At 43.4% G+C, this 25,746-nt stretch overlaps 1 protein-coding gene across 38 annotated transcripts in view; it reads right to left on the reverse strand.

Moving 5' to 3' along the window:
* The window catches only part of rims2a (regulating synaptic membrane exocytosis 2a), a 226,296-nt gene that overhangs the window by 31,855 nt on the left and 168,695 nt on the right, over nucleotides 1-25,746 (reverse strand). For 29 of the 38 annotated variants that reach the window (XR_003872233.1, XM_029736299.1, XM_029736302.1 and 26 more), the window contains 3 exons: nucleotides 15,275-15,307; nucleotides 13,627-13,730; nucleotides 10,776-10,939 (listed from right to left, as the gene is read on the reverse strand). The exons of 6 other annotated variants lie outside the window; for them this stretch is intronic. Coding sequence is in view for 31 of the 32 variants with exons in the window: in XM_029736299.1 (XP_029592159.1) it covers nucleotides 10,776-10,939; nucleotides 13,627-13,730; nucleotides 15,275-15,307 (301 nt within the window). In the remaining variant the exon portion in view is untranslated. Of the gene's footprint in view, nucleotides 1-9,959; nucleotides 10,088-10,775; nucleotides 10,940-13,626; nucleotides 13,731-15,274; nucleotides 15,308-25,746 lie in introns of those variants that run through there. 3 more of the 38 variants (XM_029736329.1, XM_029736327.1, XM_029736300.1) reach the window with 2 other exon arrangements.

Raw genomic sequence — 25,746 nt, forward strand, 5'->3', positions numbered from 1 at the left:
TAATTGCTCTTAAGGTGATTATGTAGGGCTCATGTATCCTCACTCAGTGAAGGGATGTTTCTGCTTCTGTATGAACTGAACACGTCCACTAGGTTGGTCCAAATCGGCTGTAGATACTGAACTGAAAGAGGCACAGTGAATACTGTACATCTAAATTATTATTTTATCCTCATATCATTTAGCTAACATTAGTTATTTACTAAAATAATCTATAATACATGCTACAATTCACTAACTATGGATGTCTCTGTTTAACTATGAGTTTCTATCAACCAGCACTACATATGTAAGACTTAAAGCTCCTCAGGAATAAATCAGTCCATAAGCCCAATGTATTAGCTTAGTGTTCTGAGGGAGAGAGGGGTATGCAAGTGAGAAGTAAGCGATCACTGTCTCTGCACACTCATGAGTTTATTAAGAGCACTGGAGAGAGAGAGAGATGGGTTGAACTATTTGCACATCATTACAACACTGTATACAGACATAATATGACATTTGAAATGTATTTTGGAACTTTTGTAATGCAAACATGTTTTTGGCAATGCAAACATGTGTTTCCCAAGCCAATAAAGCACCTTAAATTGAAATTGAAATGAATTGAGAGAGAGCGAGAGCGAGAGCGAGAGCGAGAGAGAGAGAGAGAGAGAGAGACAGAGAGACAGAGACAATGAGAGAGAACGAGAGAGAGAACAGGGAGATAAAGGAGAGAGATACGGAGAAAGGAGAAAGGGAGAAAATAGAGAGAGAGACAGAGAGAGAGACAACAAAAGAGAGAGAACGAGAGAGAGAGAAGGGAGAGAGAGAGACAGAGACACAGAGAGAGAGACAACAAAATAGAGAGAACGAGAGAGAGAGAAAGGAGACAGGGAGAAAGGAGAGAGGGAGAAAAGAGAAGAGAGAGAGATAGGGAAAAATGAGAGAGAGGGAGAAAAGAGAGAGAAAGGAGAGAGAAAGTAGAGAGGGAGAAAGGAGAGAGGGGGAGAAAAGAGAGAAGAGAGAGAGAGATAGGGAGAAAGGAGAGAGAGGGAGAAAAAAGAGAGATAGGGAGAAAGGAGAGAGAGATAGGGAGAAAGGAGAGAGAGAGGGAGAAAAGAGAGAGAGGGAGAAATATAAAATATGTATTTGCCTGCCATAGCCTGAGGGACACTGAATAATAACATCTGCATAGTAAGCAGTAACTTACTTATTATTACTATTATTGTTATTACTATTATTAATGTTGTTTATCATTCCAAATAGTAGTGGTATGGGTAGTAATGGTAATGATAGCAGTTTAGTAATGGTGGTGGTAGTAGTAGTGGTAATGATGATAGTAGTTGTAGTACTGATGTAATGGTGAAGATGACCGTTATTTAGTTATAAGTTAGTTATAGATTCATTTTCCATATTTATATTTTTATATTTATTACATTCTACTATTTTACTATTATTTTACTACTATTTTATTGTTATTATTTTTAATTTTGTATTATTATTTACTGCCATTTTATATTATTATTTGTTATTGTTTATAATTGTATTACAATGTATATTGTATACATTGTTGCTTTGGCAATATTAACACAATGTTTTTCATGCCAATAAAGCAGCTTGAATTTGAATTTGAGAAAAGAGAGAGAGAGGGAGAAAAGAGAGAGAAATAGGGAGAAAGCATAGAGAGAGGGAGAAAAGAGAGAGAGGGAGAAAAGAGAGAGAGGGAGAAGGGAGAGAGAGGGAGAAGGGAGAGAGGGAGGGAGAACGAGAGAGAGAGAAAGGAGAGAGAGAGAGACAAAGACACAGAAAGAGAGACAACAAAAGACAGAGAACGAGAGAGAGAGAAAGGAGAGAGAGACAAAGTAGAGAGGGAGGAAGGAGAGAGAGGCCTTGCTAATAGACTCATTAAGTGAGTTGGTGCTCTCCTCTGGCAGGGAGGTCAGCCAGGTGATCTCTTGGCAGGTGGCCCTGTTCTGTCTGACCTCAGGTGCCACACACAGTCATTAGAAGGGCCAGTGTGACAGAGATGACGGAGTTAAAGGTGTCACGTACAGAGATAATTATTCCTCTCCCCACCTCTCATCTCCATGATCATCTCTGAGAGGTCAGAAGGTCAGAATGGAACTCTGTGAAACACACTGATCTTCAAAAGGTTGATTGTCTGTTTAAAGCATTTCACAATATACTCGTTTTTCAACCACTACACAAATCTCTTGTTAAAAAACTATAGTTTTGGCAAGTCGGTTAGGACATCTACTGTGTGCATGACACAAGTCATTTTTCCAACAATTGTTTACAGACAGATTATTTCACTTATAATTCACTCTATCACAATTCCAGTGGGTCAGAAGTTTACATACACTAAGTTGGCTGTGCCTTTAAACAGCTTGGAAAATTCCAGAAAATTATGTCATGGCATTAGAAGCTTCTGATAGGCTAATTGACATAATTTCAGTCAATTGGAGGTGTACCTGTGGATGTATTTCAAGGCCTACCTTCAAACTCAGTGCCTCGTTGCTTGACAGCATGGGAAAATCAAAAGAAATCAGCCAAGACCTCAGATGAAAAATTGTAGACCTCCACAAGTCTGGTTCATCCTTGGGAGAAATAACCAAATGCCTGAAGGTGTCACGTCCTGACCAGTGAAAAGGGTCATTTGCCATAGTAGAATGGTCAGGGCGTGGCTGGGGGGTTGTTTTGTGTGTTTTGGGGTTTCTTGGTTCAAGGGGAATTTGTTCGAGTTTTCATTTTCTATGCTTCGTTTTCCATGTTTGGCCGAGTATGGTTTCCAATCAGAGGCAGGTGTCTTTTGTTGTCTCTGATTGGAAGCCATACTTAGGCAGCCTGTTTTCCTTTGGGTTTTGTGGGTGGTTGTTTTCCGTTTAGTTATTATACCTGACGGAACTGTTGGTCGTTTTTGTTATTTTGTAAGTGTTACTCAGTAAAGCATTTGGAATGAGCACTATCCACGCTGCACCTTGGTCTGTTCAATACGACGCCTGTGACAGAAGGTACCACGTTCATCTGTACAAACAATAGTATGCAAGTATAAACACCATGGGACCACACAGCCGTCATACTGCTCAGGAAGGAGACACGTTCTGTCTCCTAGAGATGAACGTACTTTGGTGAGAAAAGTGCAAATCAATCCCAGAACAACAGCAAAGGACCGTGTGACGATGCTGGAGGAAACAGGTACAAAAGTATCTATATCCACACTAAAGCGAGTCCTATATCGACATAACCTGAAAGGCAGCTCAGCAAGGAAGAAGCCACTGCTCCAAAACCGCCATAAAAAAGCCAGACTACAGTTTGCAACTGCACATGGGGACAAAGATGGTACTTTTTGGAGAAATGTCCTCTGGTCTGATGAAACAAGAATAGAACTCTGGCCATAATGATCATCGTTATGTTTGGAGGAAAAAGGGGAGGCTTGCTAGCCGAAGAACGCCATCCCAACCGTGAAGCACGGGGGTGGCAGCATCATGTTGTGGAGGTGCTTTGCTGCAGGAGGGCCTAGTGCACTTCACAAAATAGATGGCATCATGAGGAGGAAAATTATGCGGATATATTGAAGCTACATCTCAAGACATCAGTCAAGAAGTTAAAGCTTGGTCGCAAATGGGTCTTCCAAATGGACAATGACCCCAAGCATACTTCCAAAGTTGTGGCAAAATGGCTTAAGGACAGCAAAGTCAAGGTATTGGAGTGGCCATCACAAAGCCCTGACCTCAATCCTATAGAAAATGTGTGGGCAGAACTGAAAAAGCGTGTGTGAGCAAGGAGGCCTACAAACCTGACTCAGTTACACCAGCTCTGTCAGGAGGAATGGGCCAAAATTCACCCAACCTATTGTGGGAAGCTTGTGGAAGGCTTCCCAAAACATTTGACCCAAGTTAAACAATTTAAAGGCAATGCTACCAAATACTAATTGAGTGTATGTAAACTTCTCACCCACTGGGAACGTGATGAAAGAAATAAAAGCTGAAATAAATCAATTTCTCTACTATTATTCTGACATTTCACATTCTTAAAATAAAGTGGTGATCCTAACTGACCTAAGACAGGGAATTTTTAATAGGATTAAATGTCAGGAATTGTGAAAAACTGAGTTTAAATGTATTTGGCTAAGGTGTATGTAAACTTCCAACTTCAACTGTAACTGCTGTTATGATACTGACAAAGTACACCATGATACTACTTCTGGAAAGTTCCCTAGCCTAACCCCCGTTCATCTCAGTCTGAATGCAGTACAGTGCCAGTAAAATGTTTTATATTGAGCTCAGTGGATGCGTGGCCAGTCAGAGAGGAGGTGAATGAGATCTAGCCTACACTATTCTCTCTACACATCTTCCATGAACTCGGCAGAGATGACTGAGCATTTATCCAAACTTCCTAGGCTGTCAGCTCCTCTCTGTATTTGTATTACTCATTAGTTTGCCAACAGGTGAATGTAGGAGTTTCCTGTTGCAATAGAATACTAATTGTAACTAGCTAAAACCATATCAGAGGAAAATCTTCTCTTCGAAATTAAAATCTGGAATGCTCTATTGGAATACAGCCACCCTGTGTTGTTTTGCATGGTCATGGTTGGCACTGCCTACAGTGTCACTAGAAGAGGGTAAGGGTTGTTAAGTAGCTCAGATGGAAATTACAAGCACACCTCATAAAGCCCATTGTTTATGAGAGTAAGTAGTGTTAGTGAGAGCTGCTCTGTCGTGGATTACATAGAGGATTAGTCTCCAATAAAGCACCTCGGAACCCTTGAAGAAGTGACTTCAAGGGCAACAAACACAGTGGGTTTTATTTGGCATTTTCACATTTACTTTTTATCTCCACTATGGTGGTGTTGTTTAATCTACTGGCACAACATGACAACAGTGAAGTTGTGGGCTGCTCTTATACATAGTCAAATATTAATATGAGATCAATATGATTCCTGTATTGATCCCATCGATATGATTATGTAAGCAGCATTTCTATTGCCTGGCTTCATCCTACATGCCAGACAGACAGACAGACCTTCAACAAGGCTATACATGGCTGCAGTTTATCTGAGTCCTCAGTTCAGGTGATGGTCTATGAGAGCTACAGCTTGCCTCAAAGATATACCAAAATCTCCCATCTAATGTTATGGATGGCCTTCTACCACTCCTCCTCCCCCCACTCCCCCCACTCCACCCCTCCCCCCACCTCCCCCACCTCCTCCTCCTCCGCCGCAGCTCATGGCTGTGGAGTCTTGCGTCAGGGTCTGTCCACAGTGCTAGGAGTAGAGCAGCTTGGAACACTGAGGCTCTCCAGAGACTGGAGGGACTGGTTTCATCCCCAGCTAACCGAACAAACCAACACTGTGTTCCTTCCTTGTCATGCAGATTGTTGCTGTGTGTTTCATTTTCATCTAGGCCAAGATGTTCCCTCAGCTAAAACAAGAGCTGCACAAGTATTTCTGTGTTCACGGGCCAACAGGATTTAGTCTGGTTGGCTCCTATCCGAGGCGCTGAGCAGCATTTTAATGCATGTTCAATGTAGGTCTGTTCTTAGGTACAAATAGCACAGCCTCTGCACATTTCTGATTTAGACTAAAATACTTCAACAAAAGCATGAAAATGCTTGAACTGAAGTTTAAACATATTATTGAAAGGATAATTTATTTCTCAAAACAGCTTTTTAAATTATTAATACTAATTCAAGCTAACTGTAAATAACTTCAGTCACTGAACTGACAGCGACTGACAGGCACCTTGACAACCAGTTGATGAATGATGAATGTCAGATATGGTCATCTCAGGAAAAACAGACCTTGTCTTTCTCCCCTCTCCCCTCCTCAGCAGCCTCTACTGTGGGATCTAGATAATATTGTCTTTCTCCCCTCTCCCCTCCTCAGCAGCCTCTACTGTGTGATCTAGATAATCTTGTCTTTCTCCCCTCTCCCCTCCTCAGCAGCCTCTACTGTGTGATCTAGATAATATTGTCTTTCTCCCCTCTCCCCTCCTCAGCAGCCTCTACTGTGGGATCTAGATACTCTTGTCTTTCTCCCCTCTCCCCTCCTCAGCAGCCTCTACTGTGGGATCTAGATAATATTGTCTTTCTCCCCTCTCCCCTCCTCAGCAGCCTCTACTGTGGGATCTAGATACTCTTGTCTTTCTCCCCTCCTCAGCAGCCTCTACTGTGGGATCTAGATAATCTTGTCTTTCTCCCCTCTCCCCTCCTCAGCAGCCTCTACTGTGGGATCTAGATACTCTTGTCTTTCTCCCCTCTCCCCTCCTCAGCAGACTCTACTGTGTGATCTAGATAATCTTGTCTTTCTCCCCTCTCCCCTCCTCAGCAGCCTCTACTGTGGGATCTAGATAATATTGTATTTCTCCCCTCTCCCCTCCTCAGCAGCCTCTACTGTGTGATCTAGATACTCTTGTCTTTCTCCCCTCTCCCCTCCTCAGCAGCCTCTACTGTGGGATCTAGATACTCTTGTCTTTCTCCCCTCTCCCCTCCTCAGCAGCCTCTACTGTGGGATCTAGATACTCTTGTCTTTCTCCCCTCTCCCCTCCTCAGCAGCCTCTACTGTGGGATCTAGATAATATTGTATTTCTCCCCTCTCCCCTCCTCAGCAGCCTCTACTGTGGGATCTAGATAATCTTGTCTTTCTCCCCTCCTCCCTCCTCAGCAGCCTCTACTGTGGGATCTAGATAATCTTGTCTTTCTCCCCTCTCCCCTCCTCAGCAGCCTCTACTGTGGGATCTAGATACTCTTGCAGAAAGAGTGGCGCTAAAACTGAAGTGATGCAGAAATAATTGGTTTCTATGGAAACTGTGCTCCAGGTCAGAGTGTTTGCGTGCATCCTCCTCTCCTCCTATCTACATGAGCCACAGACCCCCAGATAGACGGCTGAGTCTCAACGTTGAGTGACTGAGGTGTTCAGGGAGGCTTATGGGGAATAAGAACAGGATATACTGAGATATGCCTTGTTTCATCATTTCTCTGTACAGCTTCCCTTGAGTTTAAGTGTAGAGTTGTTTATCCATCTTTGAGGGGGTGCAGCTCTACCTTATTATTAAAGACAGATTTGTCCTTCAATATATTAGTCTTTACTTTAACTCACAAGAATGAGCAGTTACCAAGGTAACAATAATGGATTAAATGGAGAAGAACGAGGTGTGTGTATTTAAATGTACTGATGGAAAGCTCCTAACTTCCTGGACACCCCTGGCAAACACACACACCCCTGGCAACCATCTAGTCCCCTTAGTATAGTTCACTTCCTGGACACCCCTGGCAACCGCCTAGTCCCCTTAGCTTAGTTCAGGTGTGTGTGTGTGTTTGTGTGTGCGTGCATTGGTGCAAAGCGCATGACAAAAGAGATTGTGTTGTATTATACACTTTACATGAAATAAACCTGTCCATTTATTTATCTCTATTGTCATGTGATTACGTGTGTGTGGTAAAAAGGTTATCTTTATCTCCTTGCTGTAAATCACTAACACATCAACTGAACTGAGAGGAGACGTGTAACATTGATTTTGAGATTGGATTGTGAAGACTATGAACATAATAACCATTTCCCAGCACAAAACCTACCCATACACAGCCCATCTGTAAATTGCACACCCAACTACCTCATCCCCATATTGTTATATATATATTTTTTTTTTGCTCTTTTGCACCCCAGTATCTCTACTTGCACATCATCATCTGCACATCTATCACTCCACTGTTAATGCTAAATTGTAATTATCTCGCCTCTATGGCCTATTTATTGCCTTAACTCCCTAATCTTACTACGTTTGCACACACTGTATATAGATTTTTCTATTGTGTTGTTGACTGTACGTTTGTTTATTCCATGTGTAACTCTGTGTTGCTGTTTTTGTCACACTGCTTTGCTTTATCTTGGCCAGGTTGCAGTTGTAAATGAGAACTTGTTGTCAACTGGCCTACCTGGTTAAATAAAGGTGAAATTAAAAAATAAAAAGGAAAAACTGAGAATAATGCCTGTCATGTATGTCCCTGAGCAATCGATGGCCACTGTAGGTATTCACTATCCTTATTGAGTTATTGAAGAGGTTTGGGTTTCTATACAATGCCCTTGTATTGCCAAATGTGAACATCATTCATTCTATTAGAAAACTGCCCATGTAGTCCTCCTGTTAACCTTGTTCATCTCACCTCTTATATATCAAATTGTTAAGCCAATCGAGCGGAAAAGCCACTCAAATAGTGCTCCTGTCTGTCTGTCTGTCTGTCTGTCTGTCTGTCTGTCTGTCTGTCTGTCTGTCTGTCTGTCTGTCTGTCTGTCTGTCTGCCTGCCTGCCTGCCTGCCTGCCTGCCTGCCTGCCTGTCTGCCTGTCTGTCTGTCTGCCTGCCTGCCTGCCTGTCTGTCTGCCTGCCTGCCTGCCTGCCTGCCTGCCTGCCTGTCTGTCTGTCTGTCTGTCTGTCTGTCTGTCTGTCTGTCTGTCTGTCTGTGATCCTCTCCTGTATTGTGTAACAGAACTGTTCAGCGTCCCTGTTAAGATCTCCATAATAAGGCTGGTTTAAAGCATTACCTTGGAGCACACAATAATGTAGTAAAAGAAAGGTACACAGCAGCATGAGGAAAAACACTTCATCATCTGAACACTGTGCTCTCCAGCTCTCTGTCTTTTCATTCACAAAGAGACTCCTTATCCAATCCATGCTCTCTGATGCTGTTTCACTGGAGTACTAGTTTGAAGGGGCAACACAGGCTTTTACTGTACCTCTACCCAGAACATTACTGTTACCATCAACCTTACGGGTTTTCAGTGATCGTACGAGGTACTGTACAGACATTCAAAATGATTACAAAGAGAGCAGCTGAAAGCATTAACAGCCAGGGTTGAAGAGAGTTGTAGTTGAAGGCCAGAGGACAACAGTAGTTGTGGACTGGGTTATGGGGTCAGGGGGTCAGGGTTGAAGAAAGTTGAAGACGACAACAGTAGTTGTGGACTGGGTTATGGGGTCAGGGGGTCAGGGCTGAAGAAAGTTGATGACGACAACAGTAGTTGTGGACTGGGTTATGGGGTCAGGGGGTCAGGGTTGAAGAAAGTTGAAGACGACAACAGTAGTTGTGGACTGGGTTATGGGGTCAGGGGGTCAGGGCTGAAGAAAGTTCAAGACGACAACAGTAGTTGCGGACTGGGTTATGGGGTCAGGGGGTCAGGGTTGAAGAAAGTTGAAGACGACAACAGTAGTTGTGGACTGGGTTATGGGGTCAGGGTCAGCTGGGTTTACAAGCACATAGAGCCAGGCCCAGGCAAGGATAAGGACATCATACTGACCCAACACAGAGGTACAGACAAACAAGTGATTTAGCAACTGACTGACTACAGCCTAGTGTACCATAACTTTGAGTGGCCTGTGTGTGTGTCCACATCGGTAACACTTTACTTAATAAGATCTAAGCATTTAGCTTGATGTGTTTTTTCAAAACCAGACTAAAAATAGAGTCTGTTTGCAAGAAGCTCTTAGTTCCAGCTGTGAATGCAATGTAACACCGATTACATCTTATTAGACAGCTAAACTAATCTATTAGCCTGCTGCTGAGAACAACTCACAGGGTTCCAAATCAATTTGTTTTAATCTTGACATACTTTAACAGCCTCTGTTATGGGGACTATCCTCCCTGTTGAAATGAAACAACTGTCATGTCTGTAATATAAAAGTATCATGTAAAACATTATGGGAACATGATAACTGGCATTCCACATAAATAATAACATAAATAATGGATTGATGTTAGATTCATGTTAGATTGAGGGTAGAGGGTAGATTAAGGTTTGACCTGACTGAGGTAGGATTGAGGTTTGTTTGAGGTCAGGTTAGGTTTGACCTGTGGTTGGATTGAGGTTAGATTGAGGTCAGATTAGGTTTGACCTGAGGTTGGATTGAGGTTAGATTGAGGTCAGGTTAGGTTTGACCGGAGGTTGGTTTGAGGTTAGATTGAGGTCAGACTGGTGAACTAGTTAACTAGTTACCTGAGGTCAGTCTCTGAGAACCTCCTCCGCAGCATTTCCTCTTCATCCATCTCCTCCTGTGACTTCTGTGTGACTACAGTGGTCCTCCTCTGACCTCCTTCCTCTTTAGCCTCCTCCTCCCCTTCCCTCTGTTTACCCTGCCCTCTATGTGTACCCCCCGCTCCCCCCCCCACTTCCTCTCGCCCAACTTCCTCTTCCTCCAGCACCTCCCCCAAATGTTCATCCCCTTCCCTTGATTGGTTCCTTGATTCGGAATAGATGAGGACGTGACAGAAGCGCAAACGCGGTGCATGCAAAGCAGAAACGAAACGAAAGAAAGATATGTGAAACCAAACTGCAGAAATAAGGTCAATAATGAGAAAAAAATGGAACATACATAAATCAGCAAAACTCAAATAAACTAAAAGCAAAAAACTTAGACATACAGTGCCATGCATATCTGTTTCAGTTATGTTTCAACACGAGACAACCCATACAGCATACATACAGCGTACATCGTTTCACACTAGTATGAGTTACCAGTTACGGGCAAACCCCAACCTGAAGCAGTAGAGTTCAAACATTTAGCTCTATTTTCACCTAGGGAGAGCCAAACCTGAACTCACTGGATAGTGGGAAATAGCACAATACTAGCTGTGCATTTCCCTCTAAAGTTAAGAAACCAAGTGAAAACTCTTTTCATTGTGGAAAATGTCTGGACTTGGCAACTTTAGTTGGAAGAAAGCTTCACAGCCTTTGAGGTTTGCCCATCCCTGGCAAGGCAGAGGTGTTAGATCTAGGGCTTCTGTCTCCCCTTGGTGTGTTGCTGCTTCCTACCTGATCTTCTGCTTTCCCCGCGGCCGTTCTGACTGGACAGACATGTAGCTCGTGCTGCTGAACCGAGAGGCACTACTGGTTCTCGACACAGCGGACACGTCGCTTACATCACTGTCCGAAGACTTGGCTGACATGTTGTCTGAACCTCGCTGACCATCCCTCCTCTGTAAAGGAGAAACACACACCACTCAGCACACAACTAAAAATAGACTTGAAAATACTACTTTGTGGTAATTATTTTGTCCCTTGATGAGTTTTTCCCCCTATTGTACAGAACATTAAGGACACCTTCCTAATTATTGAGTTGCACCCCCCCTTTAACCCTCAGAATAGCCTCAATTCGTTGGGGCATGAACTCTACAAGGTGTCGAAAGCATTCCACAAGGATGCTGGCCAATGTTCCTTCAATTTTTTGGGGGCACTGAGCAAATTTCAGGTCTGCTGAGTGCAAACTTGAAAGTTGTGAAAATTCTGTGCAACTTCAAGTGAGTGTTTACTTGGAACACTGAGGCTGTACCCGCTTGATGTTAGTTTTAACAGGGGTCAAGTAGGCTACTATGGCTATTTGATCATAAAGTAGACCTACCAGAGTGACCTACCATTAAAAACAATGGAGAAAATGCATCCCATAACATTTTAACATGGAAATAGCTGTTCTATCATTCAGTCTACAGTAGCAGCCAATGTGTGGTGTTCAATGTAGGCTACATTCCATTAGATTTTGGGGAAAAAACATGCAGGGCTCTACAATAACCTTTATCACACAGACAAGGAGGTGACTGAAAATGTTGTTGGTTTGTTTGATGCAAGAAACCACTTAACCACTCAATAAATAAATTATTATTCCCATACCATTACTACAGAGAATTAGACAAATTATGCTACCCTCTGCCTACTGCCACAAAATACAACACCGCCCCTTTAAGACAATAAAAAGCCCATAGTTGTGTTAAATTGGCTGGTTCTCCTTTGGGTGGTGGACCATTCTTGATACACACGGGAAACGACTGAGCGTGAAAAACCCAGTGGAGGCTACTGAGGAAATAACGGTTCATAATAATGGCTGGAATGGAGCAAATGGAATGGCATCAAACACCTGGAAACCATGTGTTTGATACCATTCCACTGATTCCACTCCAGTCATTACCACGAGCCCGTCCTCCCCAATTAAGGTGCCACCAACCTCCTGTGCGCCTGGCACTTCAATCTATTTTCTTACCCATTCACCCTCTGAATGGCGCACATACACAATCCATGTCTCAATTGCCTCAAGGCTTAAAAATCCTTCTTTAACCCGTCTCCTCCCCTTCATCTACACTGATGGAAGTGACATTATTTTTCCATTTAGCAGACGCTCTTATCTAGAGCCACTTACAGGAGCAGTTAGGGTTAAGTGCCTTGCTCAAGGGCACGTCAACATATTTTTCAGCTAGTCAGCTCGGGGATTTGAACCAGCAACCTTTCTTGCCCAACCTCTTAGCTACCTTAACCGCTAGGATACCTGTCGCCTACATAAATAAGGGATCATAGCTTTCACCTGGATTCACCTGGTCAGTCTATGTCATGGTGTTCATAATGTTTTGTACACTCAGTGTATGTGATGTAGATAATAAACTATTTTAAATAGTCTATTGCAAGGGTTATAGTCCTGTGGGGAAGGAATTTATCAAAGTATTATTTAGAAAATTATAAGACAAAGGACAATAGAACAAACTTTCATGTGGCCAAAATCTTTGCTTTCAATGATTCGTTGGCTTTATAAGGAGATCCGTTCGTCTTAAAACAATTGTTAGCCAAAGAGCAGCTCATTCACATTCATTACGGCCAATGTTCTAGGAGGAGGACACAGAGAAATACTAGGTTATATAACCAAATAATCTTGAGCGATAGTAAATTGTTCTCCCAGTTTAGAACATACTGTTTATCCATTAGTTCAGGTCTGTAAAGCCAAAATGTAAGCAAATCAAAATCATTTGGCATAAACAAGAAATGGGAAAGGGATGTCTTTCTTAGTTTTTTTTACAGCAAGTTGGTGAACCAAGACTTGATGTTAAAACAAATTAAAATAATCTGCAAAGAAAGAGATTGTATATTAAAAGCTGCTCTGTGTCCAGAGGAGCATTACAGTTTGTAAACATACGGTTGTAGTTCGTGGCACTCCTCACAACTAACACAGTTGACAAATGTTTCATTTTATAGAACTACAAGTGTAATGCATGCTGAGTGTATTCCAGGGCAGTAGCTTTCATTCCACACACTTAAAAGGAAGACAGGACAGGATGGATATGCTTTCTCTTATAAGGCTTGGCTCGGGCTCTGGTGAGGCCCCCAGGCTGTCTCTTTATAAACACACTATACTTACAGTAACTACTGTCTGTGTGACTCTGGACACAGTCACTGCTACATTCCATGGATTCAAAGGGTCGATATAATACCTCATGTATGTACGTATACTTGTTCATGAAGCATGCCAAATTGTGAAAACTGCTGGAATGGGTGTTTGGAAAAAAGTGTTTTACATTTGTTGATGTCTCGCCGTGGGTTTGAGTATGATGCTGTTAACATCCTGCTCGGCTTTGATTTGATTCCTGCACGGGTCACATTTCCTGAACATTTTCTGGGTTAGCCGTAAGTCAGTGTGTATACAGTGTCTACTTAATGACCATGTTATGACTAGAATAGGAAGGAAGGGCTGGTATTGGTCTTGCCTTAAGAATGATAGTCCTGCTTCACATGTACTGAACATGGACGTGGTAATGTAACTCCAAGTCAGTTTGTTGGTAGAAAAAGTGTGATGCCGACAATGTATTACTTATGGAAGGGAAAGAAGGGCTGTGTCACTGTGTCTTGCCTTGTTGTAGTCCTGTTCCAGTCTGGAGTCGGACCCGGTCCCCTGCTTGAACTTGTTCACCTTCAGCTTCATCTGTCTGGTCCTCTCCTCCACATCCATAGCACCTAGGGAGCAGAGTGGTCAGTGGAGGTCATACTCAGGAATAGGGAAATCCTGGTTGGAAGACTCCCAGAATCACAAGGGAATAATCTGTTATCTTAATCCATTATCTTAATCCGTTATCCTCCAACCAGGATTTCTGGAAAACCTGGGAATTTGGGGGAGATTCACAGAATTTTACAACGCTACTCAGGAACAGTCATTTGAAATGTTTTTGGGGTTCTGGTATAAAGCACTGACCGAAAAAGTCTTCAATATATCAGCATAAAAAAAGGTTTCTACTTTGATTTAAGAATCCCGCATTACTATGATCCAAAGACTTATTCGGGTATCATTTTCACATGACAATGTTATTGTATAAAAGTGCTGCATGCAGCATTCAGAGTTAGTTCACCCAGACACCAACAGTCAGTCAGTCCATGATGTCACATAGAGCTGGCAAAATGAACAGTAGGAAAACCCAAAAAACAACTTGTAAGAAATATTCCATTTCATAATGAAGGGGTTCACTTGGAGTTTACGTGAAGGGATTGAATGAAAGGTGTCAGCTATTCTGTGTCAAAACCTCAGACAAGCTCTGTTGGGTCTGGAGCCCTAACTTTACTATACAACCTCTGTGCCATAGTTGATTTTACTGAATTAATTATTCATCATATTTCTTGCAAGCAGCTACCAACCTCCCAGAGCTCACATAGGCTTTGGGGGCAAAACGTGACTGTCCACATGCCACAGTGAGCATGGCAGGTCAGTCAGGTCTGTTAGGTCAGTCAGTCTGAGGAACCCTATTCCCTATATAGTGTTCCCTATGTGGCTCTGGTCCAACAGAATACACTCGACTAGGGAATGGGGAAGGTGCCATTTGGGACGGCCTCACTTCGTGATGTCAGGCAGACTACAGTAACTCTAGCTATCTTCCCTGCATCACCATTCTCTGGACACACTTTCATTCTCTCTATTTTAGATTTGTATGATGGCGGTGGGGAGAGGAAAAACAGGCGCATGAGAGAAAGAAAACACAAAAACAAAGAGCAAATGAATGTAGAAAGATAATAGATGAGACTAAATGAAGATCTCCAGGAATGATGGGAAATGAAAGGACAGCATCCATGTTAGTTTTTCTGCAACATGTGAATATGATTTCCTGTCCTGTCCATCAGCTTTATATGACAGTTCATGAGATATGACCTTATGTTGTAGAGAATGAGATGCACTTTCTGCCATCTTGGTGGCATATCAGGATTCCTAGGTTGTATTTGTACAACATGCCTCAATGAAATGTCGGCAGGATTGAATATAGCTGAATAACAGACATGTTACATTGAACACAGTTGACATGTATGACCATGCATGCTTACATGTAAGCAAGCACACACAAACTGAGTCAAATCCATCCCCTCTCCCCAAAAATACATCTCCAACAAGCTCAATCAGCAGGGAAGAATGGACATGAGAAAGCAGGAGTAGGCGGGATGAAGAAGAGAAGGAATGAGGAAGACGAGGATGAGAAAGAGGTAAAAAGGGGAGGCATACAGAAGAAGAAGGGACAGACCTGAGCTGGTCCAACCTGGTGAGTCCGTGTCTTCTGGGGTCACATGACAAAACACAGACACAGACAGAGGACAGGAGATGGGAGTGAGAGGGGTGACACCATGGACAGGAAGTGACATCACTGTGGAGGACCCTCCTTCACAGTGGCCGCCGCACAGATCGGGTGGGGGTCAGAGTGAGGGGGGTGGGGCATGATGGGGAGGGGGTGGCACAAAACGACAACAACAACAAGCACAGAGCACAACAACACAAACAAAATCATATACCACAACAAAGAAAGATCACACCAACACAAATTGCACTAATGGACAGCCAAGGAGAAAAGTGAAGAGAAGAGAAGGGTGCAAGGCAGGCCGGGAGCGGCTGGAGTAAAAGACCTGCAGTATTATTGAAAAACAAAGAGGGGGAAAGGTGAGCTGCTGTGTTCTGTCCAGAGGAAAGAGAGCTGAAACAGTCAAGTAGACGTTAAGGATGGGAGGAAGAGCATTGGAGCTGACAAAGCAGACAGAACCCCTAAAAGACTTTAGAGGTAGAAGAGAGGCGGTGGGGGAGCCACTTGAGTCAGGGACTAATAGTCTACTGTGGAGAGACAGACAGACAGACAGCCTGGAACATAAACACAACCAAAAGCAGGCAGAGAGGCGGCAGTAGGTACAAAATAGAAAGCTACCAGTACCAGAACTTTTCTTTCTTTCTTTCTCTTTCTTTCTTTTTCATTCTTTCTTTATTTTTCTTTCAGAAACCTTGTTGTTGTGATAGAGGCTGAGGCAGAGAGAGAGTAGGCCCACCAATACCCCTGGGAATGAACAGGTTAAACAACAGAGAGAGTAGGCCCACCAATACCCCTGGGAATGAACAGGTTACACAACAGAGAGAGCTGGGATCGACTAGCAACCTCTCTCCTCTCCAGAGCCTCTGTTAGCCTCCAATTAACAACCATCTCCCCCTACTCCAGTACATAATCCTACTCCTATTCCTCCACTGTGTCTTGGGAGGAAAACAGAATGTGCTGAGGTTTTGATGAGCTGTGCTTTCATCAGCTTTTCATTAATCATCCCCTGCCGTGTGCAAATCATCTTGCATAATGGAACCAAGAGAGAGAAAGAGAGAGATGGAGCACTCAGTCCTCCTGGCTCGTCTGTGGCTTCACGCAGCCATAGTGATTCTGCTAACTATGCCAGGGCAAGCTGTGGTGGGGGTGGTTAGCTCAAAGACCCTCTTCACTGAAGTGACACTGTCCACTCCTGGATGTGTGCCCACCTACCCCCCTACTGTTCCTCTTGCCCCTTTCTTGTATGCTTCCATTTGAAGGCTTTGGTGTACACCCACTGGGAGACCACAACAAGCCACAGCTGCAGCTATACGTGTTGTTGGTTGCATCCCAAATGGCACCCTAATCCCTACATGGTGTACTATGTATAGTACCTTGCAAAAGTATTCATCCCCTTGGGCGTTTTTCCTATTTTGTTGCATTACAACCTGTAATTTAAATAGATTTTTATTTGGATTTCATGTAATGGACATACACAAAATAGTCCAAATTGGTGAAATGAAATGAAAAAAATAACTTGTTTCAAAAAATTATAAATAATTTAAAACGAAAAAGTGGTGTGTATATATATATATATATGTCACGCCCTGACCGTAAGAGTTATTTATTCTCTATGTTTGGTTAGGTCAGGGTGTGACTCGGGTGGGAATATCTATGTTTTCTATTTCTTTGTTTTTGAGCCGAGTGTGGTTCCCTATCAGAGGCAGCTGTCTATCGTTGTCTCTGATTGGGAATCATACTTAGGAAGCCCGTTTTCCTCCTGAGTTTTGTGGGAGGTTATTTTCTGTTTAGCTAAAATGCCTGTGCGTTTTTGTTTTTCCCTTTTGTTATTGTGTTTCTTGAAAATAAATATCATGAACACTTACCACGCTGAGTTTTGGTCCACTTCTTCTTCAACTACAAACGACGACCATTACAGCATATGTATTCACCCCCTTTGCTATGAAGTCCCTAAATAAGATCTGGTGCAACAAATTACCTTTAGAAGTCACATAATTAGTTAAATAAAGTCCACCTGTGTGCAATCTGTCACATGATCTGTCATATGATCTCAGTATATATACACCTGTTCCGAAAGGCCCCAGAGTCTGCAACACCACTAAGCAAGGGGCACCACCAAGCAAGCAGCACCATGAAGACCAAGGAGCTCTTCAAACAGGTCAGGGGCAAAGTTGTGGAGAAATACAGATCAGGGTTGGGTTATAAAAAAATATCCGAAACTTTGAACATCCCACGGAGCACCATTAAATCCATTATTAAAAAATGGGAAGAATATGGCACCACAACAAACCTTCCAAGAGAGGGCCACCCACCAAAACCCACGGACCAGGCAAGGAGGGCATTAATCAGAGAGGCAACAAAGAGACCAAAGATAACCCTGAAGGAGCTGCAAAGCTCCACAATGGAGATTGGAGTATCTGTCCATAGGAACACTTTAAGCAGTACACTCCACAGAGCTGGGCTTTACGGAAGAGTGGCCAGAAAAAAGCCATTGCTTAAAGAAAAAAATAAGCAAGCACGTTTGGTGTTTGCCAAAAGGCATGTGGGAGACTCCCCAAACAAATGGAAGAAGGTACTCTGGTCAGATGAGACTAAAACTGAGCTTTTTGGCTATCAAGGAAAACGCTATGTCTGGCGCAAACCCAACACCTCACATCACCCTGAGAACATCATCCCCACATTAAAGCATGGTGGTGGCAGCATCATGCTGTGGGGATGTTTGTCATCGGCAGGGACTGGGAAACTGGTCAGAATTGAAGGTGATGGATGGCGCTAAATACAAGGAAATTCTTGAGGGAAACCTGTTTCAGTCTTCCAGAGATTTGAGACTGGGACAGAGATTCACCTTGCAGCAGGACAATGACCCTAAGCATACTGCTAAAGCAACACTCGAGTGGTTTAAGGGGAAACATTTAAATGTCTTGGAATAGCCTAGTCAAAGCCCAGACCTCAATCCAATTGAGAATGTGTGGTATGACTTAAATATTCCTGTACAACAGCAGAACCCATCCAACTTGAAGGAGCTGGAGCAGTTTTGCCTTGAAGAATGGGCAAAAATCCCAGTGGCTAGATGTGCCGTGCTTATAGAGACATGCCCCAAGAGACTTGCAGCTGTAATTGCTGCAAAAGGTGACTCTACAAAGTATTGACTTTGGGGGGGTGAATAGTTATGCACACTCAAGTTTTCTGTTTTTTTTGTGTTATTTCTTGTTTGTAAAATATATTTTGCATCTTCGAAGTGGTAGGCATGTTGTGTAAATCAAATGATACAAACCCCCCCAAAAAATATTTTAATTCCAGGTTGTAAGGCAACAAAATAGGAAAAATGTCAAGGGGGTGAATACTTTCGCAGGCCACTGTAGTGAATAGGGTGCCATGTGGACAGAGCCGATGTGTAAGGCCAGGTGACGACACTCTGATTATTGGCCTTAATGAGTAATGCACTTTAGTCAACATCTGCAGTTAGGTCAATTACGTCTTCATTAAGTTGAATAATTAAGAGAGGCATGAATAAAACAACACTGTGAGACATCGGCCTTATTCAGCTTTGATCTGATCACACCACCGTACCAACTCACCTCACCTCATTGTCAAGTCAAGAGATACCCGCTGTAGCTGAACAAAGCCAGCAGGCAATTTTTGGCTCGTCATCGACAGCATGGTATAAGTTGTAGGTCAAATCTTGTCATCAAAAGCATGCTACAACAGCATGGTAAAAGTCCTAGGTGAACTCATCAATGGCGTACCTTACATAACACAAATAAACTCTGTTTCAATAATCACCAATCCAGTAAAATGCATTAGTTGACGCACACCCAAACATTTTGGCGAGGCGCTGACTAACGGAATAGTAAGATTATGTAAAAAATATAGATAGTCATCAAATAATCATCCTTGTTTTGTTCATCTTGAGTCATATTGTCCAAACACTGACCAGTGCTTGGTGAAAGGGATCAAATAGTCATCACCTGGCAGCATGAGCATACTGAGCCACAGAGTTGGACAATACCTCTGACAGCATAAGCATACTGAGCCACAAAGTTGAGTTGTACAATACCTCTGACAGCATGAGCATACTGACCCACAGAGTTGTACAATACCTCTGACAGCATAAGCATACTGAGCCACAGAGTTGAGTTGTACAATACCTCTGACAGCATGGGCATACTGACCCACAGAGTTGTACAATACCTCTGACAGCATGAGCATACTGACCCACAGAGTTGTACAATACCTCTGACAGCATGAGCATACTGACCCACAGAGTTGTACAATACCTCTGACAGCATGAGCATACTGAGCCACAAAGTTGAGTTGTACAATACCTCTGACAGCATGAGCATACTGACCCACAGAGTTGTACAATACCTCTGACAGCATGAGCATACTGACCCACAGAGTTGTACAATACCTCTGACAGCATGAGCATACTGACCCACAGAGTTGTACAATACCTCTGACAGCATGAGCATACTGACCCACAGAGTTGTACAATACCTCTGACAGCATAAGCATACTGACCCACAGAGTTGTACAATACCTCTGACAGCATGAGCATACTGACCCACAGAGTTGTACAATACCTCTGACAGCATGAGCATACTTAGCCACAAAGTTGAGTTGTACAATACCTCTGACAGCATGAGCATACTGACCCACAGAGTTGTACAATACCTCTGACAGCATGAGCATACTGACCCACAGAGTTGTACAATACCTCTGACAGCATGAGCATACTGAGCCACAGAGTTGTACAATACCTCTGACAGCATGAGAATACTGACCCACAGAGTTGTACAATACCTCTGACAGCATGAGCATACTTAGCCACAAAGTTGAGTTGTACAATACCTCTGACAGCATGAGCATACTGAGCCACAGAGTTGTACAATACCTCTGATAGCATGAGCATACTGACCCACAGAGTTGTACAATACCTCTGACAGCATGAGCATACTGAGCCACAGAGTTGTACAATACCTCTGGCAGTATGAGCATACTGAGCATACTGAGCCACAGAGTTGAGTTGTACAATACCTCTGACAGCATGGGCATACTGACCCACAGAGTTGTACAATACCTCTGACAGCATGGGCATACTGACCCACAGAGTTGTACAATACCTCTGACAGCATGAGCATACTGAGCCACAAAGTTGTACAATACCTCTGACAGCATGAGCATACTGACCCACCGAGTTGTACAATACCTCTGACAGCATGAGCATACTGACCCACAGAGTTGAGTTGTACAATACCTCTGACAGCATGAGCATACTGACCCACAGAGTTGTACAATACCTCTGACAGTATGAGCATACTGACCCACAGAGTTGTACAATACCTCTGACAGCATGAGCATACTGACCCACAGAGTTGTACAATACCTCTGACAGTATGACTGCAAACATTCTATGATTCATCGTTGAATCATGATGGCTTCAGCAGAAAACATATTCATTGATTTCAGCATATTGCTACAGTCATATGTCATGCTTTCACAGAGTAGTGGGTGTATCAGAATCTGTGCACTACAGAGAGAGAGAGACGGAGAGAGAGACAGGGAGAGAGACAGGGAGAGAGAGACAGAGACAGAGAGACAGGGAGAGAGAGACCGAGACAGAGAGACAGGGAGAGAGAGACAGAGAGAGAGACAGGGAGAGAGAGACAGAAACAGAGAGAGAGACAGGGAGAGAGAGACAGGGAGAGAGAGAGAGACAGAGACAGAGAGAGAAAGATAGATAGAGAGAGAGAGACAGGGAGAGAGAGAGAGAGAGAGACAGAGAGAGAGAGACAGGGAGAGAGAGACAGAGACAGAGAGAGAGAGACAGGGAGAGAGAGAGAGAGAGAGAGACAGGGAGAGAGAGAGAGAGAGAGAGAGACAGGGAGAGAGAGAGAGAGAGAGAGACAGGAGAGAGAGAGAGACAGAGAGACGGGAGAGAGAGAGAGAGCGAGAGAGAGAGAGACAGGGAGAGGGAGAGACCGAGAGAGAGAGACCGAGAGAGAGACAGAGAGCGAGAGAGAGAGAGAGATAGATAAATAGATAGATAGATAGATAAATAGAGATAGCAAGAGAGAGAGAGATAGCAAGAGAGAGACAGAGGTAGCAAGAGAGACAGAGACAGATAGCAAGAGAGACAGAGAGAGATACCAAGAGAGAGACAGAGAAAGAGAGAGAGAGATAGACTAACATTGAAGCTTCATTAAAGCTGAAGTCATTAACTACTGCCCTCACTGAGGTACGGTTCAATAAAGACCACAATACTACACTACAATCCATGGCAAGCAAACTGGTGACAACTAGGAAACTACCCCAAGCAAAACAGTCAGTATGCAACTCTTAATTCCAATGTGTCCCAGTGTCCTGGTGGCATGGTACATTTTAGCAAGGTGTTCGCTAATGAATTCATGATGTATCAGTTAGAGCCGGTCTACTTTCATTCAGCAGTAAGAGAAGCTCTAAATACTATGATCATGGATAACACTTTCAGTGATGTTCATCTCATCTACCTCAAAATGATCTTCAATCAAGTTAATTGTCTCCAGAAGGCCTATATACACTTTCTATTGGCACAGCTCTTCCAGAAGTCCGTCCCACACGCCCACTCAGTCACATAATAAGGGTTCATAATCGGATCTACATGTAATTCTTCCATACATGGAGATTTACATACGTGTTTCCATGGATACTCAACAAGATAAGAAACAATATCTCTAAACATTCACAGCTGATTTGCCTGGCAACACTCTTTTCCATGTAAATCTACAGCCCAGACCAGAAACCATCAATTATGGAGATTAATTAGACATGTTTAAAAGAAACTAAAATGTCATAGTTTTCAGAGACCCGACCACAAAACAAACTCAGCAAACCACTTACCAAACAAAACCAAACACTACCATGCTGCACTGCATCACTGCACAACACAGAGAGGAGAAGGACAGAGGTCAGAGCCTCTGTGACCTTTAGATAAGGATAACCACAGTGAGGAGGGGCCCACAGGGGCCAAGATTAGGTTGAAGTCATCAGGTCTCCACTCCAAGTGTGTGCCCCAAATGGCACCCTATTCCCTGTATAGTGCAGTACTTTTGACCAGTGCTCTATGGGCCCTGGTCAAAAGTAGTACACTACATACTGTAGGAAATAGGGTGCAATTTGGGACCGCAGCCCAAGACAAACCTGGCTGTGTTACTCCGTCAGAAAGAGAACCATTGAGGCCTTTCTGCTGGTCCTCCCATGTCACCTCTGAGGCAGGGAGAGACAGACAGACAGCAGACAGACAGACAGCAGACAGACAGACAGCAGACAGAGGAGCTGTTGACAACGCTCACAGTAGAGGGGCATGGAGCTCCTTTCATCAGCAAACAACAACAAACAGTGTTCCTGTCAAAGATACTTTTTTGTCTTGTGTACATTTGTGGCAATAAAGCTTTTTGAATTGAATTAACCTTTCCTATTTAAACATGTGGGATGAATTCCATCAAGATTCATCATGAGGTGTAATCAAACAGTTGGCAAATGTCTATAACTCTCTCTCTCTCCATGAATGGTGCTGCAGTTAGGAAGAGAACACAGTTCATCCTGTGGTGAAGAGGGTTATGGTCAGCTATATGGTCAACACTCACAACCCATTATAATGATCATGGATACAGGGGCATGGGAGGAATCAACTTATATATATTTTTTTCAATACATTTATTTGTATGGATGGGATACATTGAATGGGTATTAAGAACCAAACAATGTTGTTAAAAAATCTACAGGATAGGTAAAAGAAAAAAACAGCTGTATTAATGAATCTGTTTCATTATGGTGGCGACAGGGAAAGGCAGCCAGGTTCAGCACTTCAATCATGGACAGCTCCTTACTAAGTTTAGGAAGTTTGCACCATCTGCTGGCCAGTAGTGGTAATGGTCTTCTGAATTGATGGACTATCTTAATTTGACCCTGCTTCCCACAGCAGGAAAATAATCCTGCAGCAACAGGAAATGTAAATGATTAAGAGGATTATAATTAATGGATAGTTTTGTATGGGTTGATACATTTTTCATTAGGTCAAATCAAGTCTGACATTTTCAAGTGGAAATTACAAACTTTAGAAGCCTTTTTAAACCTTGAATAGACTTCAATTTGTATTTCCTGCTGTGCAAGGAAATTCTCTGTGACAACAGAGTGATCAAATTAATACAGCAGATCTGTACATCTTTTGTTGGCCCATTATTAATGACAATTAGCATTTAAATTGCAACATCTACTAACGACCAACAACCAGTTGCATGAATGTTGTGACTAAGGTGACTGGTTCAACTTAAACTCTTCAAACTGCAATCCCAGCATGCATCCCTTTTCCTCCACTAGATTTACTTAAATCTCAATAAGTGCCGCTTTGACTGAAGCACGAAAATCTAACATGTCTAATTGAAATGATCTTTAATTCCAAAGTGTAGATTTGACCATGGAGCTATACAGTATATTTAACTAATACTGTTGTATTGAATAGTGTGGTTGGGACGTGGGGATAAAGGGCTGAACATTGATTCTCCAGCCCTTGAATTAAAGGGCAGAGTAGATTAGTGGTGTGTGGTTGTGATGTGGCTGGGACACGCACGACTATATGAGCTCAGGGAGACAAAACTCTGGACTTATTAGCATCAGTCTCTCCCTCATCATCATCATCGTCATAATGATGAAGATCATCATCGTTATCATCACCACACGCTCACCCAACCTCCACTCCTGCGGTTAGTTAAACACGGCAAATCAACCCATATCTAATCAATCACATTCATCATCTCAGAAAATATGAAATGTGGATAAAAGAGAGACAGAAACACAGAAGAAAGTTCACTAAATTAACTATGGAAGCTCTAACTGGCATGCAGAGTCCCACAGCACTGACACACCCATGAGGGCACTATTGAGGACACACCACCACAATGGCACACTCCTGAGTGCACTTGCCTTTCCTCCCATTCACAGGTGGGCCTGGCTGAGGCCTGTCCTCACAGTCTGAACAGGAGTGGGACACAGATGGAGCTTATGAGATCATGGACACACACACACACACACAAACACACGTGCAGGTGTTTGCACGCCCGCACACTTGTAAGAACACACGTACGCAAGCACAACACACAGACCAAACGCATACAGATATGAAAACCCAAGAGGTATACCGCATGTTTCATGACCAAGATATTCTACTACCATCACACAGAAGACTTAACTGAATGAATGAACAGACAGATGGGTGAGGAGGAACTAGGAAGAGAGACCTGTGGGAAACTCCAGCTCCTGCCAACACAACCCTGGACACTCTCATTCAAGCCAGTACATTCATACAGTACACTACTGACTCAACAAATGATTTTTAAGGGTTTTGGCTGAGGGGCAGAATGGCTGTAGGGCTTCTAAAGATGGTACAACATCATAGTCCAGTACAGGCTGTGTGGACCAGGCAGGGTCAAATTCAAGTTTGCAGTGTTCTGAGACTATTCCATTGGTTTCTATGGTATCAGGCAAACTAAATAAAGTGCAGCTTAAGTACATCATGTATTGGACCCAGATCTGGCGTGGTGTTCTCAGCAGAGAGGCAGATACATAAAGGTGACAGAGGTGAACGAGGAAGTCTAAAGGCTCAGTCTGCTCTGAGACACGCCAGTAGATAGACACACAGGTGATAAACACACCTGGCTGTCCCTCGTACTGCTCTAGAGGGCAAAGGTCACCAGTAGGCCGCTCTAGCTCCTCCCATGTTCCCTCTGAGTGGTCGGGGGTCGTAGCAGAGACAGATAGATAACAACAGGTACAGAGGCTGATTAGATATCACTTGGTTTGTGCCTAAAGTCGTCAACGCTAGTTCAGGTCTCAATGTTGACTTCCCTGTACACATAAAGGAACAATAAAAGCCTGGCAGGACGGTTCAACAGGGGTTACCACAGATACTATATCACAACATCTAGGTCCAGGTCTACCTTGTCAAAGAGGTATTCTGAGCTCAATAGGAATTCCTGGTTAAACAAAAAGGTTAAATAAATACAAATCTAACTGAAGCCAGTACGGCGCAACAACATGGATCCGTTGTCTAGGTCGGGAACACAAAGATACAATCACACACAGCTGACTGGATACACATTCCCTGTTCTGCCTTGATTTCTGTTACCTCAACATTTCAAACAACCCTCCTATTTGAATCCCAGTCAGGCCAGGCCAGGCCAGGCCGGCCCAGCCCAGCCCAGCCCAGCCCAGCCCAGCCAACCCTCAGTCCCCTGGCCTCTATGGATCAGTACCACATGCAGCAGCAGCAGCAGCAGCAGCAGCATTAGTGCCATGATTAGATAAGTCCTGTCTGTGTCACGCTGTAGGGCTCTGTGTGAGCGTCAGCTGTCTGTGTCACGCTGTAGGGCTCTGTGTGAGCGTCA

The sequence above is a fragment of the Salmo trutta genome, chromosome 37 (assembly GCF_901001165.1).
Source record: "Salmo trutta chromosome 37, fSalTru1.1, whole genome shotgun sequence".
Classification (NCBI taxonomy): Eukaryota; Metazoa; Chordata; class Actinopteri; order Salmoniformes; family Salmonidae; genus Salmo; species Salmo trutta.